The 16,896-nt window shown below is 38.5% G+C and overlaps 1 protein-coding gene across 1 annotated transcript in view; it reads left to right on the top strand.

Moving 5' to 3' along the window:
- TRIO (trio Rho guanine nucleotide exchange factor) overlaps positions 1-16,896 on the top strand; it is a 256,422-nt gene that overhangs the window by 125,456 nt on the left and 114,070 nt on the right. Inside the window, exons 12-16 of the mRNA XM_080579300.1 lie at positions 509-678; positions 1,600-1,774; positions 8,628-8,823; positions 9,455-9,621; positions 15,408-15,527. Coding sequence (XP_080435426.1) covers positions 509-678; positions 1,600-1,774; positions 8,628-8,823; positions 9,455-9,621; positions 15,408-15,527 — 828 coding nt within the window. The remainder of the gene's footprint in view (positions 1-508; positions 679-1,599; positions 1,775-8,627; positions 8,824-9,454; positions 9,622-15,407; positions 15,528-16,896) is intronic.

Genomic DNA, 16,896 nt, shown 5'->3' with positions numbered 1-16,896 from the left:
TTTCTTTTTCCTTTTTCTGAAGGCCACTGAAAAGTGTCATGTTATCTGTGTGCATGTGTCAGCCTGGCAGTGTAAATTTGATGGTGGCTACAATACATCTCCCTTCCTTCCTTCCTTCCTTCCTTCTCTCAGGGAGTGTTACCATAGCATTTCCCTCCCCGCAACTCTCTCGCAGAGCTGCAGATGGGATTCTCGCTATGAACTCTCTGCTGCTCAGTCGGATACACTCAGTACTGTAGAAGGAAAATAGGAAAGAAAGGGTGACTTAGCAACACAGAGAAAGCTTTCCTGGTATTTCCAAGACACGAAAACCTTATTTGAAACAAAGGCTCATTTTTATTAAATTGAAGACGGGATTTTTCAATGAAGAGAAACAAATCCTGTTTCTCCCCCTCACCCCACACCAATCTATTTTCTCCTGTCTAAGCAGATTGATTTGGAATAGTGACTGCCTGATCCTGGTGCTTACATTTGTTGTTTTTTTTTTTGTTTTTTTTTCCTCCTTTAGCTGTGGACATGGCTTGAGGAGCTGCAGAAAGAACTGCTTGATGATGTCTATGCTGAGTCTGTGGAGGCTGTCCAAGACCTGATTAAACGTTTTGGTCAACAACAACAGACCACTCTGCAGGTTACAGTCAATGTCATAAAAGAAGGCGAAGATCTCATACAACAACTAAGGTAAAACAAGTTTTTATTTAAATCTATTCTGGCATACCTCTGATATTCTGCAAGGCTCTTTCTATTTTGAGAGTACAGATAATGACTACAAGTTATGACCTATAAATAAAATTTGTAAATATTAAGACTAGTTATGTTTCATGCTGTACTGATGGTCTCTAACCCTCTGTTTACAGGAAGCTCAGCTTATAAACACTACCTTCATAAAGTGGAGACTTTGTTTACATAAGCTACCTTTGTAATAGGAGCAGTTGTATGCGTTTGTAGTCTGACACGCAGGACTCCACAGTATTTTGAGTTCTGAGTAGCAGACTTTTCATAAAGAGATGTTTGAAATTGTTTTGCAGTCCGATATGTAATGTTTTCATAGTGAAGACCATCAGTTTGCAGTCTGTTTAATTCATTAATAATCTAAATAAATTTAGGGCCCCTATACACTGATACATGTCCTATTTGCCACAGGACTTCATATTATCATATCTGAATTTGCATCTTTTTTTTATACCACAGTGAAATATTTGTGTGTCGTGTTTTTTTTTTTTAATATCTTATAATGATTTTTCACTGCCAGGAAGATCCTATAAAGTAAATAGTTATCATATGCCACTTCCTTTTCAAAAAAAAGGGCTTCTCTCTGGTTTTAAATTTTGTTCTTCCTGTAAACAGAATGTCCTTAGGTGTTGAATTAGTCAAAATTGAAAGTCATCTAATTTCTTAATGCTTTTTCAAGTACGAAAACAGAATTTGGATTTTTATAAACAAAATGTACGGACTTAGCTTTCAGGTAATAAGACTGGTACTAACCTTTTCTAAGGAAGTCCTGCATTTCATGGTCATGTATAGCATCCAAATTGTGTGATTTTCTTTCTTCAATAACAATCTCCCTTCTCTATTCCTCCCCACCCCCTCTGCTTTGAATAGGGATTCAGCCATTTCTAGTAACAAGACCCCCCATAACAGCTCGATCAACCACATAGAGACAGTCCTGCAGCAGCTGGATGAGGCCCAATCTCAGATGGAGGAGCTGTTTCAAGAACGCAAGATCAAGCTTGAGCTGTTTCTGCAGCTCCGCATATTTGAAAGAGATGCAATAGATGTGAGTGTCTGCTCTTGGAGTTGTACAGCACTTTTCTCGTTGTGGAGGAACATTTATGCTGAGATGGTTGTGTGGTCGCGTTGGCATGTGGCTCAAGTGACTGATAGTTCTCACCTGAAATAAGACTTTAGTCTTGTATATGAAAGTCTCAGAAGAGAGCAGAGCTCACTGACGTTAATTCCCGCTCTGATTGCTTCGCAGTGTGCATTTAAGCAAGTGTCATGTGTCTTGTCGTGTGAAATCATAATGTGCCATTCACTTCATCTGGCAAATGTGGTTCAAATATCAAGCTGCCTTGATATAACTAGTATGCTTACACTTAATGTGAATTATAAGATTTGCAAGATGGCTTCATACAAAACATCTAAACTGTTGCTTTGTAGTAACATCCCTCTTCTCTTTCTTTTCCAAATCAGCAGCCTTTTTTCAGTTGGCAACTGTAAGTGGTGTTTGGAATTCTGTTTTAACCTTTGGGAATGTTGTTTGCAATCTCCTTCTCTCCCTCCCTCCTCCTCTCTCTTTCTCTCTCAAATGAGATGTTTTTCCATCTCTGAAAATAACAAGAAAATAGTTGTAGTGCTATACCCCTGCAAAACTTGAGGCGGTTTTTAAATTGTACAGGTTTTGGAGGAGGGTTGCAGCTGTGCCAGTTGGGAAGGTTCTGTTCGTGTGCAGGGACGTGCATGTAGACAGACACGAAACTTCACATGGAGCTTATGTTAATAGAATTGCATTGTAAAGTTTCAGCTGAGTTGATCATACAACTTCTGTAAAACCAGGAGCACTGTACACAGTGACTAAAAGTGAGTTGGTGCTTCAGAAAGTTTGTGGTTATCTATTGGTACATGATCCTGTTTGACTATATAATAGCTTACCTTGAGACTCAGGAAACCAGGAGTTATAATGCTGCAGGAGTTGCTAACTTGATCTCTTCCCGTTTACATAAGTAAAAGCCGCAGCTGTTAGATGTGGATGTTGTAAGGGTAAAGAGTCAGTCACCAGAAGTTATAGCTTCCAAGTTTTTTTCTTAAAACCAGGATTAGATATCGTTGCTAGATTCTGGTTTAGTTAAGCAAATTGTCATGTGCAGTGCAGGCACAGGCAGACACAGTTCCTTGATTTGTGCCCACAGAGGAAGTGAGACTGTATGCTCCACAGTAATAATAACTACTGTAAAGGAAGACTAAGAAGCTTCTCTATTTTGGTGTTCACATTGAGGAGGTGAAACTAGTCTGCAGGGATTTTGCTATTTAGATTATGTGAGGGTAGCTGTCTTGAGTATGTAAGGGAAAGGCTTGTCAGAATTGTGATCGCAATGGTTAATTGGATGACTGGTACGTGTGGAGAACATGAAAGGTATCCACTTTTATAGCACTGTCAGCAGCTTTACAATCAGTGCAGAACTGATCTTCAGTGCTCGATGGGGTCTGCACGATGTTCTCAGAACAGTTGTGTCAAGGAAATGGCAGCTGCAGGGGACAAAGGCATGCTAAGAAAATTAAAGAATGAATTAGTTTCAAGGTCTCAGTGAAGTTGTTAAGGTGACTGCTCTCTGCTGTAGGTTACCTAAACCAGAACTGTATAATACTAGAGAGCCAGTTGCAGAATCCCTGTGTGCAGATGTGTTTTAGTCCTTCAGTGCAGGATGACATCATGTAGACAGTAGTACTTCTGTGTATATTGTTTGGTGACGTCCGTGGGATTTTGCATTGGAAAGCTGCATATTCTAACTTCATGGGGTTTGCTTTTTCTGAAGCTGACACTTGGCAAGCTTTACAATTTGGCTCATACAACATAAAGTTAAGCACCAGTTACTGTGTTAAAAGAGTTGGTATGTTTTGTTTATATGGCTTGTAAACAAAAATTGTACTTATTTAGGATTGCCGAGAAGCCCTCCTAGGAAGAAATTGGGCTGTGATGACCCTGGCTGCAGAGCATCTTCAGCAAATTGTTGATTGCTTTGCTGTCTCTGCTTCCTCAGCAAAGCACGCTTCTCTTTTCCCTCTCCCTGAAGGCAGACATCTGTTTGGAAACTTCCGGGAAGAAAAAGCAGGGACTGGTTCCAGGTCAGCCATGTGAAAGCAGAAGCCGAGCTGAAGTAACATGATAGCGAGGAGGAGCCAGACACCAGCTACGAACTCGCAGGCTTTGTTTTGACATCCTCCTTTGCCCGGTGATTTAAGACTTGGTTGTAGGGGCAGTTCATTCAGGGGAGCATCCTGTGAGAAATGTTTTTCTGGGAGGCGAGTAGTGTCTCTAGCTTGTCTTAGCACTTGCAAAATAGCACGCGCTAAAATGGAACAAAGAGCTCACATAGGCATTGCAGGTTCATAGCGGGCAGCCGTGCTCCTGTGGACTGTGGGGAGATTTGCTGCCAGGGTTAGTCATCCTCTTTGTGTCCCTTTTCTTCCCTTCAGTAGTTAAATACTCTTTCTTTTAGTCACTGTCTTTTTATCCTGCAACTTTTTAGATCCTTGTGCTCTTCTGATACTGGTGTAACTGCAGCACTGTCTCCATTTTGCCCCTTGGTCTTAGCACATTGACTTAACCTTCTCTGTCCTTGGTAAGCTTTTAAATGCTATTGGCCATGAGGTATTTGAAGGGCTCCGTTGTGAATGCCTTTATTCACTAAAGGCAGGAAGGAGCAAAATAAGGTATATGAAGAGTCTCATGTTAGAGTGAACAAGTATTTGTAGCATAAGGAAGCTGTGTATGGACCTGATCTGTAGCAAGGTACCACTGGTGGCAATGAATGCAGCCAATACGTGTGTTGTTTGGTACGTGTAAATTGTCTGTCATCTGTGTGCATTTTTCACATATCCATGACTTAAATACCTCTACGCCTATGTCAGGGCTCCACAGAAAGCATACTGCACACTTTTCAGCCCACAGTTTTATCTCTGCTATATTTTTGGACCATACTTACAAGATGCCTGTGAAGTCATCCAGCTGAAAAGGCAAGGATGCAAAGTGCTGGATCGCAGAGACCGAACTCTCCTCCCTTTCCTGTTCTCCCTTTTTCTTTCTCCCTAGTACATACAATTTTCCAGGTCCAGGTTAGCATTCAGTTGCTGCGAGGAATGCTGGTTACACCCTTCTGAGAAGAGACCTGTGGGTTGTTTTTTTTTCTTTCCCATCCATTGTGTGAAAGAGTCTGCATCTCTTCTGTGTTATACCATGCCTTCTTTCCTGTCAGTGCTCCCTAGGTTGTAACAAATACAACGGTATGTCAGGCAGCTCAGACTACGTGCTAGGAACTTCTTGAACAAATGCTATGGTAATTGCCCTGTATTTTCGCTGGGTTGTCCATTTCTTGAGAGCAGTATTAATTTGCAATTCAGTTACTCTAGTTGTCTATTAGTCATTCATCTTTGTTCTGTGTAATTAATGCTGAATGGCTTGACAAAACTTCAGAAACAAAATAGGAGCCTAGTCTGTAAGTGTCACTTGTAAAGTAGAGGAACTTCCAGGGGAGGCCCTGAAGTATGTGGGCAGACAGGGCTTAACATGCTCTTTTTGTTTTTAACTCTGCCCTCGACACACAGTGGGTTCGTAATGGCTGAAACAGATCATCGTGAGCCACACAATTACTGCTGAGAGAATGTAAGGACTACTGCTGTTGTTAGGAACCCCAGCGGTGATGTGCACTATGGCTTCTTAGCTTTTGAATGAATGTGGGACCATGCTGGCATTATTTATTTGAATCTTTGGTTTCCAGGTCTTTTAAAGGGGACAGGGAATGTCATGCAGTTGTACAGAGTCTTTCAGACTACTTTAAGTGAAGTGTGGGCCATGATCTTAATCTCATGGTTGCATAAAATAATACGGGAACAAGTTATTATTCTTGCTGTTGTTCTTTGTTTTTGTCCTTTGGAGGCAGTATCCCTGAAACCTCTTGGCTGAGGTGATAACACAGCGCTGACCTCTTAAAACTACCCATTGTTCATATCAGGTGAATCGTAGGAATAGTCTGAGAGGACATAGTGGCTGCAATTTACTTAAAATAAACCATTCCATTAATATAAAAAATTGAAGCTTAACCACAGCAATTGCCTGTTCTAAGTTTGTTTTATTTTCACTCGATTTGATAGTGAGACAGGTAAGTTGTTGGGCTGTGTTCTGAGGAGCAGTAGATTGGCTTTGTTTTTAAAACAGTGACAAAAGTAAGCGTCATTAAATCAAATCCACTTTTTGAAGATGTTTAGAAAGACAGCAGAAGATGGTGTTCTGAAAGACAGAGTTTCTCCACCTTCTTTAATGCTTAGGTTTTTCAGTTTTGCGAAGTCTAACAACAGTTGTTTCTTGAGAGTAATTTATGAACGTTGGCACTCTGATTTTGGAGAGCTTTCATAATGCAATGGATGCTTTGAGGAAGCAAAACATCTAGTAAGGAATGAACACAGTGTTATCCTGATCTGAGAGCTACTGGAAAATATGCTTATGTTGATGATCTTCATGGTGACTGTGATGTCTCCAGTGAAGAGTAAGAACACCATCACTAGGAAGTTTGTTATGAAGTTTGAAGTATTCTGTAACAGAACTTAGAAAGTATGCCACAGTCATTGAACTTGATAGGTGTTAGAAGAAAGTAGAAAACTAATCCCATTTTACAGACAAGAAAGCTATGGCAACAGATTTTCACAGGAAATAAGAAAAAAATCTCGCTCTTATTTACCCTGTCTTGTATTTCAAGGGGTAATTCATTTAGTATGTTGTTACACAGCATCGTAAATTTCCAAAAAGTGTATTCTGGCATGGAAGTGCTAAGAGGAGGAGTTTGGAACTCCTGAAGATGAGGTGGAAGGAGCAAGTATGGGGTATGTGAAAGCAGAGAAGGGAAGTAAGTTGGAGAGTTGGAAGTAAGGAATTTCTCAGACTGGGCTGTCAGGAAGTCTTGAAGTTTGTGAAGTATTTCAAGTCAGTTAAAAGAAGATGAAGAGCAGAGAGAGGTGATAAGACAGGTTGGATGTGGACTGAGTAGAAGGGAAACAAATGGGAGTTGTGTAGGACTTTGTGAGAGGGGAAGCCTCTGTGTGTGTTTGGAGGGGAAGCCAGTCATAATGCATAAGTAGATTGTGTGTGATGTATGAAGTACATAGAAGAGAGATGAAAGAAACTTTAAGCAGTAGCTAAAGGCCTTGTTCTGTATATCTTCCTTTTCCTATTGTCCATCAGCGTTTGTGTTTTCAGTGTTACCCCTGAAACATGAGCTTCTGCCTGTTTCCTCTGAGGTAGAACTGGCCAGCCAAGATTAGAGTTTGTAAATTGTTGTCCTGATTGTTAAGTGTCTCCATCACAGCATGGTGTAGAACTTGAATATGTAGTGTAAAATTTTTTTAGAAGTAAAATTTTTGCAGAACACCTTTAGAACATGAAGTCACTGATGCCACAATTTTAAAATAGTTGCTTGACATGTCTAGTTTTTATGGTGCCATGTGAGCAGAATGGAAACAAATGATCAAGAAACTGTAGAAACTTTGTACAGATGATTTGGCTTTGCTTTCTTTTTAATTCTGTTTTTATTCTACACGTGGGGTTTTTTTTTCTTCATTTTTTTTTAAATATATATATTTTTTTTAATTTCCCCTGGAGTTTCTGTTGTAGTTTAACTGTCTCAGTAACTTCACAGCTCTGATGAACCACTTGGAAAGCTTTGGTGGCATACTCCTGCTGACAACAAATGGCTTTGGTTAAATATTTATGCAGACAACAGTTTTGTTGCTAGAGCCGCTTTGGCCAGATTCTTTTTGCTGTGCCTTGCTATATGAATGGGTGTTTTCCTCCCTGACATTTAACACTGTTCATGTCAGTTTGTCCTACTGCTGAAATTGTAGAACTCAAGAGCTAAGTCATACGTGGTTCTTGGTATCTATAATTTTGCTTTCCCAATGATCTGCTTAATGATCAGTTTAATGATAACCAGTCGGCCTGTGAAATAAGTAACAGATGCATCAAACCTGTGCTATAAGAACTCAACTCACTTTGATCAACATAATTTGTAAGCATTATCTGTTATACTTGAAAACAGTTTGGTATCCCAGTTAAAAGGAGTTTGTTTTCAGTCAGGTTTTGGAATGTGATTTGGAAAAGATGCATATGTGGATGGACAAGGAAGACTTCCTGTTCTGATACATGTTAAAAACTAAAAATCTTCCTTAATGCCTTCTCTGGACGTTTTATGGCTGAGAGTAAAATCCAGAATTAGTGTACCTGAATTATTTCAGCACACAAATTTAACTCTGATTAGTTTTTGTTCTTGTTCCATTCGCTAAGTACCTTGCTTTTTGTGACGGATATTGCTTCTCAGTTGTTTGTTAGAAGTTGAAGGTGCTCACAAAGCCTGACGCTTCCTTCTCTCAGAAGGGTAAAGCTGACTTTTTTGTAAAAGGGCTTGAGAATGGTGTAACTGAAAACTAAGCTGACACTTCGTGTATGAGTTATTACTTGATGCAGTCTGAAGAACTGAAAAAATGTTTTAAGTCAACGATTTCCTATGAAGGTGGAGATAATATTTTTAACCTTTTTAATGTTTTAATCTGTTTCACAAGTGATGTGTTGATGAACGAATTACTTTAAACAATGCTAGGCTATCCATGGTGTTACGTGCTTGACAAGGCAAGCACTGTTTGAACAAGAGGTGTTTTGGTTCTCAAATATATTCTTCTGGATTGTTTGCTAAAATTTAAAACCCATGCTGAAACAACCCATGTCTGAACCGTATCAAACCTGATCAGTGAATTCAACCAACAATGAGCGACTCAAGTTTCTGACTTCCATCTTAAGTGCAACATTGGAAGTAAAAATGCGTTGTTTAATGGGTAAGTGAACATTGTCTTTCTCCTTTTTCTCTCAGATAATTTCAGACCTTGAGTCTTGGAATGATGAGCTCTCTCAGCAGATGAATGACTTCGACACTGAAGATCTTACAATAGCAGAACAAAGGCTCCAGCATCATGCAGACAAAGCCCTGACCATGAATAATTTGACATTTGATGTCATCCACCAAGGGCAGGATCTGCTGCAGTATGTCAATGAAGTGCAGGCATCTGGTAAGATGGCTCCTTCATGCTATTCAAGGTAGTGGCTTTACAAGAATTATCTATCCAGTTGTCTCTCCATGGGATGTCTGAAAATGACAGACATGCTGGTTAAATGTAAAAGGGAGAAGCGTGGACCTGTTTTTTTCTTCTTCACACTCGAATCATTTGAATAGCATTCATGAATATATGCTGTAATTATGGCATGTAATTGTTATCTAGGAGTTGGCAACACCTGGAGACGTTTAGCTTTGTAAGAAAGAAATTCCACGCAGGAAGGCAGTAAAATCAGAGTAAATAGTAGGGAGTTAATTTTATAGTTAAGTGGAAGAATTTAACCGAGTTACAATTTTCAGCTTCCATTAGGAACTCTTCCTTTGTGGTTTCTTATGATCCTTCAGTTGATGTTTTTAACTGTATTCAGTCACCTGGCGTAAATCGCAGCCTTCTTAATAAATAAATAATAATAATAATAATTTTACATTTTTAAAAAGGTGCAAAACCTGATTGTTTAAGCAAATGCTCTGACGATTAAGTTATACTTTGAGAAGTAACTGGAAAAGTAAGTGTAGAATAGAGGAAATGTCCTGTTTGTCTTCGAAAGACTTACTTATGTTATAAATGTCTGGCTGATTGATTACAGGTGTTGAGCTGCTTTGTGACAGAGATGTAGACATGGCAACTCGTGTTCAGGATCTGCTGGAATTTCTCCATGAGAAGCAGCAGGAACTGGATTTAGCCGCCGAGCAGCATCGCAAGCACTTGGAACAGTGCGTACAGCTGCGCCATCTGCAGGCTGAAGTCAAGCAGGTACGAATTAATTGCTCCCTGAGCTGGGGGATCAACCCCCAAGAGCTATTTTCATACCTCTTGGAGAGATATAGTCCCATAAATAGAAATAAAAAATTACTTTGTTATATAAACTCTTGTATTTGGAGGTAGGGAGGGACATCTTTGAATTAAGCATCTAAAGAAATTTCATCCTTTGTTAATATTAAGTGACTTTTTAAAATTTGCATTAACAGTCTTTATTTGTACATGGATACAAGTCATGTATTTGAAGTGTAATTTGAATTAGGATAAAAACCATACTTTTATCATCTGTTTGGTGATTAATAGAAATGTTCAGTGATATTCCCTGAATAGTGCCCTAATACTTCTTCGTATATTGTTTGCTGCATCTATACATAGTGGTATCATAGTAAGGCTTACTTTCCTGGAGGTGACAGCTGAATTTTCCTTATCATGGCAATAAAGTGTTAAGTTTTGAGGTCCTTACCTGAAAAACACCTAAACCTTTGGTGAATTTGAGATGCCGTGGGCAGAGCCACTGAAGCAGTTGAAAATAGCGTGTTTTTTTTTCTTTTTTGTTTGTTTACTTAGTGTTTTAATAATAAAATAACATTAGAAAGTAATACTGTTACCTTATCAGACTTGAAAACCTCACAGAAGTCTGCTAGAATCTGTTGCATTTAGTATGTCACGTAATGACTCCCAGTACAACTTGTTTGGTTTTTTTTTCCATTTGTCACGAGCTCTTAGAAAAATTCATCTTCCATATGAGACTGTGAATGATAAACCTCACAGATAGCAAAGTAATACAGAAGGGGTCCGGTTATCATTGGAGAGGTGAATAGTAGATTCCCAAAGTATTTCAAGGAAGCAGTTGGTGACTGTGGTGGAACACCCAAAGTTTCAGCGTGGCCTTGAATTAAAGGGATGCAGAGAACTTGTAGTGTCTACTGTGTGCAGTCTATGGTAGTAATTAGATATATGGCCTTCTAGTTAAAGCCTTTGCATACTGTACTGAATTATCCTGTGTGTATATTTGTACTTGTTCACCTCCATAAAATGCAAACTACAAATGACTTTTCACACAAGTAATGGTTGAAATTAAAGTTGTTGTGGATTAGGATAGTTTCTGTACTTAGTTGCAAGCTGTTCTGAGGATGAAGGAAAAGAATGCAAATTTGCAAATAAAATAAAAAATGAAAAAGAAAGAATGTGAATACCAGCTGAGGCAGTCTCATTCCATTGTGGTACATCAGTAGGCAACGATGGGATAGATTAGTAAGAAAGATAAGTCATGAATTCCCACAGTACTGAAATAATATTCAGTTGCAGAACAGAATATAGCACTATAAAAGAGTTATTTCCATTGGATGCTCCCACAAGAAACTGAATACCTTTCTGCATTAGCTTTGTTTGCATACAAGTTAAATATGACAAGAAAGAAACACCTGTTTAAAATGTATTTGCAGAATAAATGCTTCATATTTTTGCAGATACAAGCAGAAGATGAATATCATGGATTGTAGAGGAATATCTATGTTGCAGTTAGTACATGGTTTGTAGATTCATTCTGTAAGATGTTTGTAACTTTTCCAAGCCAGTACTAGTAGTAGTACCTGACTGAAAGGGAAGCTGAAGTTTAGATTTAAAAAAAAAAAATCAGTTCGTCTTATAAATAATAGAGAGGTAGTATGCTATTCTAGCCAGCTGCTTCTTCATAATAGAGTGGGTTTTAGGAGAAAAACATGATTCTATTTTATATTCATAGAACACATCTCTATCAACTGTCAACTTGGATTTTATTTTGAATTAGAAGTTCTAATAGATGTGAATTTTCAAAGAAGCTTACGTGAACACCTAGCTCACAGGTTCATCTATTACAAACGCCTCTTCCAAGTTTTCACTGTACCAATGAAGCTGCAATAGTTCCCCAGCCTGAAGGCCTAAAAAATGAATGGAACTAAAACAATGTTATATTGTCTTACAGGATTTCTTTTGATCCTTTTGGGAATGTTTTGGGTCTAGTATCTTCAACTTTTGGTGATTTTAGTAGCTTTTCCAGAAAAACACTTCTGATTTACCTTAATTTTATTAAATATCAGGAAGCATGATCTTTGTTTTTTCCTCTTAACTGGGAAAAGCTCCATAGCTCAGCAGGTCACAGCCGGTGTGCTTTTCTTGAGAGTAAAATGACACGGTAAACCTCCCCTTCAGTCTGTTTTGTTATTTGTATTTTATTGCCTGAAGCAGTGAGCACATGGTTTTCTAGTCCCATTACTGTGGTTTCCTACCAGATTTGTTGCTGATGAATAGAGGTTAAGCATATTTATTATGTAGATGGGATACTGTCTCCATATTTAAGTTTTTAACAAGATTGACATTTGATTTTTTTTTCCTGCCAAAACTGAAATCACTGCTGTTGTATTTTCACATTTTACACGCATGTATTTAGCTTGTAGTCGTGATAGATTATTAGATTGGAATCCTGTAGGAATTTTTCCATAGGATGCATCCCTCAGGTTGTTGTAATTGAGACCAGAAAACTGTCTCCTGGCTTCATTTTTTAGCTAAGTAAGTTTTTTTAAGTCTTCATAAGTTAATTAAGATTTTATAAGTAAGTCAGTCTTTATAAGTTAATAAGTCTTTATAAGTTAGTAAAGTCTTTTCTGTACTAGGTGAGCTTCTTTTGAGCACAGAAAGCAGATAAAAACATCCAGTGTTACTTCTCCCTCAGCTACAGTACGTTATGCTTTGTGTCATTGAAGTGCTGTAGATCAAGCTTCAAGGAGGAAGCAGAAGGGCTAGAAGACAAACAGGTTTAAAGAAATCCTACAGAGAATTTGCTCTCCAACCTGATATTTAATAGGTGCAGAAAGGGCAAAAGCAGACAGAATATTGAGGTTTTCCTGCACCATAGAAGTCCGGAGGAAGAGGGTGCTCACTAAAGTAAGAAAGGACAGCTGTATGTAGAAAAAAACAACATGGAAAGGAAAATGCAATCACTTTATACAGGGTAGGCACATACAAGTAGAGGCAGAGAAATAGTTAAGAGAGCATCTGGTTCATCCACAACTACACTTGCATGTTTGTCAGCCAAACCTTTGATCACCTAAAATATATAGCTACTGGATTACTTATTGGTGCAATTGCTCCCATGTACTCACTGTGTAGAATGAATGCTTTGGTTGTCTTAGCATGCATCACCTACATGGGTCAAATTCTCTACCGAGCTCCTAAGTGCACTGATTTTACTATGCTTGTTAAACCTTTGCAGTGCACTGTTGTTTGCTGCTGTGATTATGGTGTATATTCTTGGATATGTCTATATATTCACATGTGTACAACAGTGTAGTCCAAGCCTGAATCCTCAAGAATGCCTTGAGCTGCCTTGGATTCATACATGTAGACCTTAAAGCTTGGTGCAAACACAGTCCACAGTGTTTGAGCTCTGATTCTCCAAGAATACTATTCAGGGCGAGTATCCTGGCACTCCATATAGGGTCATATGGATATAAAAATGCACGTAGGAGTGCTTGCTGAAGCAGGTGTGTCTTGTGATCGTGTCTAGTTGGAGTAAAAAATCAGTACAAGAAACCAAACTTAAAACAAGCATCTATCTATAGAACTACCCTTTCAGGTGTCCCAAACTCAGTTTCGTTTCTACAGTTTTGCTGATGTTCTGCTGATGCTTTTCTAGCCTGCTGAAGACTAGGAGGGGAAAAGATAGGATGTGTGGTCCGCTCCAGTAGTGAGGTGATGGGAATATGCCAACAAACACTGCAAGGCAACAGCCTTGCAAAAAGAACAGGCTTGCAGTTTACTGGTACTTATGTTATCCCTTTCAGTCAGAGCAGAGAGAAGGGGAAGGAGAAAATGCTGCTGGCAACTTCCCTCCTATGAGTCCCACCCACTTCTGCACTTCCATCCTAATCTGCAATAAGCAGGAGTGCAAATCAGTGTGTTCGAAATAGCAAGTTCTGTGCTAGCTGTCTCTGCTGCGTGTGATAGGATGCCAAGTCAAGAAGAGCTTTGAATTAGTGCTGCTTTAAACGCTCTCATTTGTTGTAAATTCTCTGGAGAAGGCTAAATGTATTTTAACACAAAGGTGGTGCATTTTATTACGTTATACCTGGAAGAATTAATTTGTATGATAGAAAGAGAGTTTAGAGATGCTGTTGTAAGAGAAAAGAGAAGTTAAAAAGTGATTTTAAAAAATCTTCCACCCTCTGTGTTCTTCAAGATAAATCCTTTCCTCCAAGCTTAATTTCTGTCTAGTCTTCTGGACCCATCTGTTTCCTAGGATGTTTTCCCTTTTCTTGTTCTTGAGGCCTTCCTTGGCTTGCTCCCTTGAGTATTTAAAAAACCCCAGGTGTCTTAACCTGACTTTTTTCACGTCACTCTTCACGTGCTCTGTGCTGTGATCTGGAAGCCTTTCCTTGCAGCAGCAGCAGTTGTTTCAAGGCCAGAAGTTTATGTTTGTAGTTAGAAAATCTGCATGTTGGTGTAGAGATTATGCTATTAAATTTGAAGATGAAGGCAAAAGTAACTGGAAAAGGTACTTCAATTTATCAGGAGACACTGAATTACAGTTCAGGACAATCTTGATGTATTGGAGAATTGTGCTGCATGAAGGATATGAATTTTATTAGTGACAAATGCAGAGCATGATTTACTGGCAGGAATAATCAGCTGAACAAATGCAGCACAGGGGTAATTACTGGCTGGGCAGTAATTCTGCAGAAAAGTTCACAGACAACAGTGAATAACCTCAATTATGTCCAGCTTTACTCAGTATTTGAAAGATTTTGACAGAAGTGATGGTTATCAACTGGAGAGAGCTCATAAAAGAGTAGCGAGAAAAATTAGGAGGCTAAGTTCATAGGGGAGTGGTTGAAGACTGGTGTCAATGGGGAGTGTTGTCTAGAGGAAGGAGTAGGGTAAAATTATTGAGGGAGAGGATGGGGGGAAATGATGCCAAGAGGGATAAACGTTTGTTGTTTGTTTTTTTCTTGTTTGTTGGTGGTTTTGTTTGTTTTGGTTTTTTCTTTTGTATATTGTGTGCAGGGCAAATTACATAAGGTGAAATTAAAGCAAGAGAGATTTTGACAGTTAGATGTTAGGAAGAAGACTTAAGGTGATAAAAATGTCTGGTGAAAGTGTGGGATGCCCATTACTGGAGTCTTGAGTAATGAACAGGGCACAGATCTTTGGGGGCGGGGGGAGGCCTTAAGGTTACACGTTGCTGCTGTTGGTGAGGAATGCACTAGGTGGCCTCCTGAGGCTTCTCCCCATCCTGGAATTCTTGGGGTTTTAGTGGACGAGTCAAGAAGGCACTTCCTGAAAAACAAAAACATTCAAGCAATTAGAAAACACTTAACGGTCATGTTTTTCTCAACGTTAATATTCTGAATTATTTGCTCTCTTTTTACTAAGCTGCATGTCCTCAATTTACATGACTGACACTGGCTCTTCAGGAAATATTACTTGTAACTTTATTCTGTTTTCCAGGTGGCATAAGTGACATTCAGAAGTGCAACCTTGCTTCAGTAAAAAATGAACCCACAAACATGTAATAGTCGACTGAAACATACAAGTTGTCAGCTAAACGAAACAGGCAATTAAAGTGAATGTCATTGCCTGTGTTATATTACATATATATTGCTCACTGTAAATGTATAATAAATGATTTAGGCATCAATTTCAGAACCACATGTGTCCATAAATGGTTTAGTCCCTAGCAATGATGCTTTTCTTGCTGGCTGGCAGTGGAATTGTGTATTTTAAGGTCTTCTCCTTTGTTACAGGTTTTGGGCTGGATCCGAAATGGGGAGTCAATGCTAAATGCTGGCCTTATCACTGCTAGCTCTTTGCAGGAAGCAGAACAGTTACAGAGGGAACATGAGCAGTTTCAACATGCAATAGAGGTAAAAGCACCATTTCAGTGACCGTATCTAAGAAGTTCTCTATTACTGTTCATGAGTCTCTGTAAACAGCATCGTCCTAAGGAGGTGTATCTCTTCTTTCCCTTTTCATACTGGTGGGTTAACGCTGGAGTATTGAAATCATCTTATGGCAAAGAGATAAAAAACACTTATTGGGAAGCTGGGGTTTTTGTTCATGTTCTTTTTTTCTTGTTTTGGAGCTGCAATGCCAGACGACCACCTCTTCTTGGTGCCTTTTTTGCAACATTGTAAAGTGGTAATTTTTTGATTGGAGAAGAATAAAAAAGTTAAAATATAAATCAAGTAAGTCTGTTAACAGCAGCTTTACTGAAAATGGTGTTTCCCTTTTTTAGAATACAACAATATAAAACTAGGTGTTAAGGTTGAGAATAAATGAAACAGCACACATGAATTGTATGTATTCCGATTAAAGAACAACAACCATTTATGCAGTGTATTATGATATGGTCTTTTTATGTTTCCATTTTTGTTCAATGGTAAGTTTTACTGAAATTTGTGTGGTGAAGTGTCCTTCCTCCTGCTTTGATTTCAAACTAAATATATTGGACTGGTCATCTCTGTGCAAAAATTGTACAGAGATCTTAAGACTGGAACACAGTAATATTGATTTATATGCACTATTGAGGGATTTGTGGTGACATTGGTTACATATAGTATGCTTTTTAAAGAACTTTTGCTGAAAATGTAACCAATGTTATGTTTCTTTGGGAAAACTATTTTCATTTTCAGAAGTACTGTCTTGCAGTAATAGTTCCGTGTTCTTATGCCATTTTGTGGAGCTCTGTGTTTCTCTTTTTTTTCTTTTTTTTTTTTAACAGTTTGAGCTATATGTACTCTCGTTTCGAAAGCTTCGGTAACTCTGAAGTATAAGAATCATGTGACCTCTAGCTGTTTGTCAATTTAAGGATAAGTGACTAGGAAGGTTAAACTCTGTGTTTTCTGTGTCATTCTGGACTCAGATGTAATCATACTTAATATAGTTAAGTGTTGAAGAATTTAGGAAAGTATATGTTTATATGGAGAACTAAAGTTAAAAATTTTTCTTCTAAAGACTGGAGAGAGTTGTCTTTTTTATTGTCCTACATGCTTGCATCTTGGTTCAGTACTAATTTGCAATAGACTGCCTTAAAGCTGTGAGGACAGAAATAGCAATCAGACCAAAATAAGATAAATCCCTTCCATCTTTTTTTCCCTCCTTATGATGAAGGGAAAGAAAATCAACCTGGAATTCATGGTTATAAAGAATTTTACTGTGACATAGAGATGAGATGTGTGATTAATGCTTTGCAGTCGGCTTTTATTGTAGTCTGCTAATCATTGTTGATTTGCT

The sequence above is a fragment of the Anser brachyrhynchus genome, assembly GCF_964034855.1.
Source record: "Anser brachyrhynchus genome assembly, chromosome: 2".
Taxonomy (NCBI): domain Eukaryota; kingdom Metazoa; phylum Chordata; class Aves; order Anseriformes; family Anatidae; genus Anser; species Anser brachyrhynchus.
The sequence above is the reverse complement of the archived record's forward strand: the minus strand, read 5'-3'. Positions and strand labels throughout refer to the sequence as shown.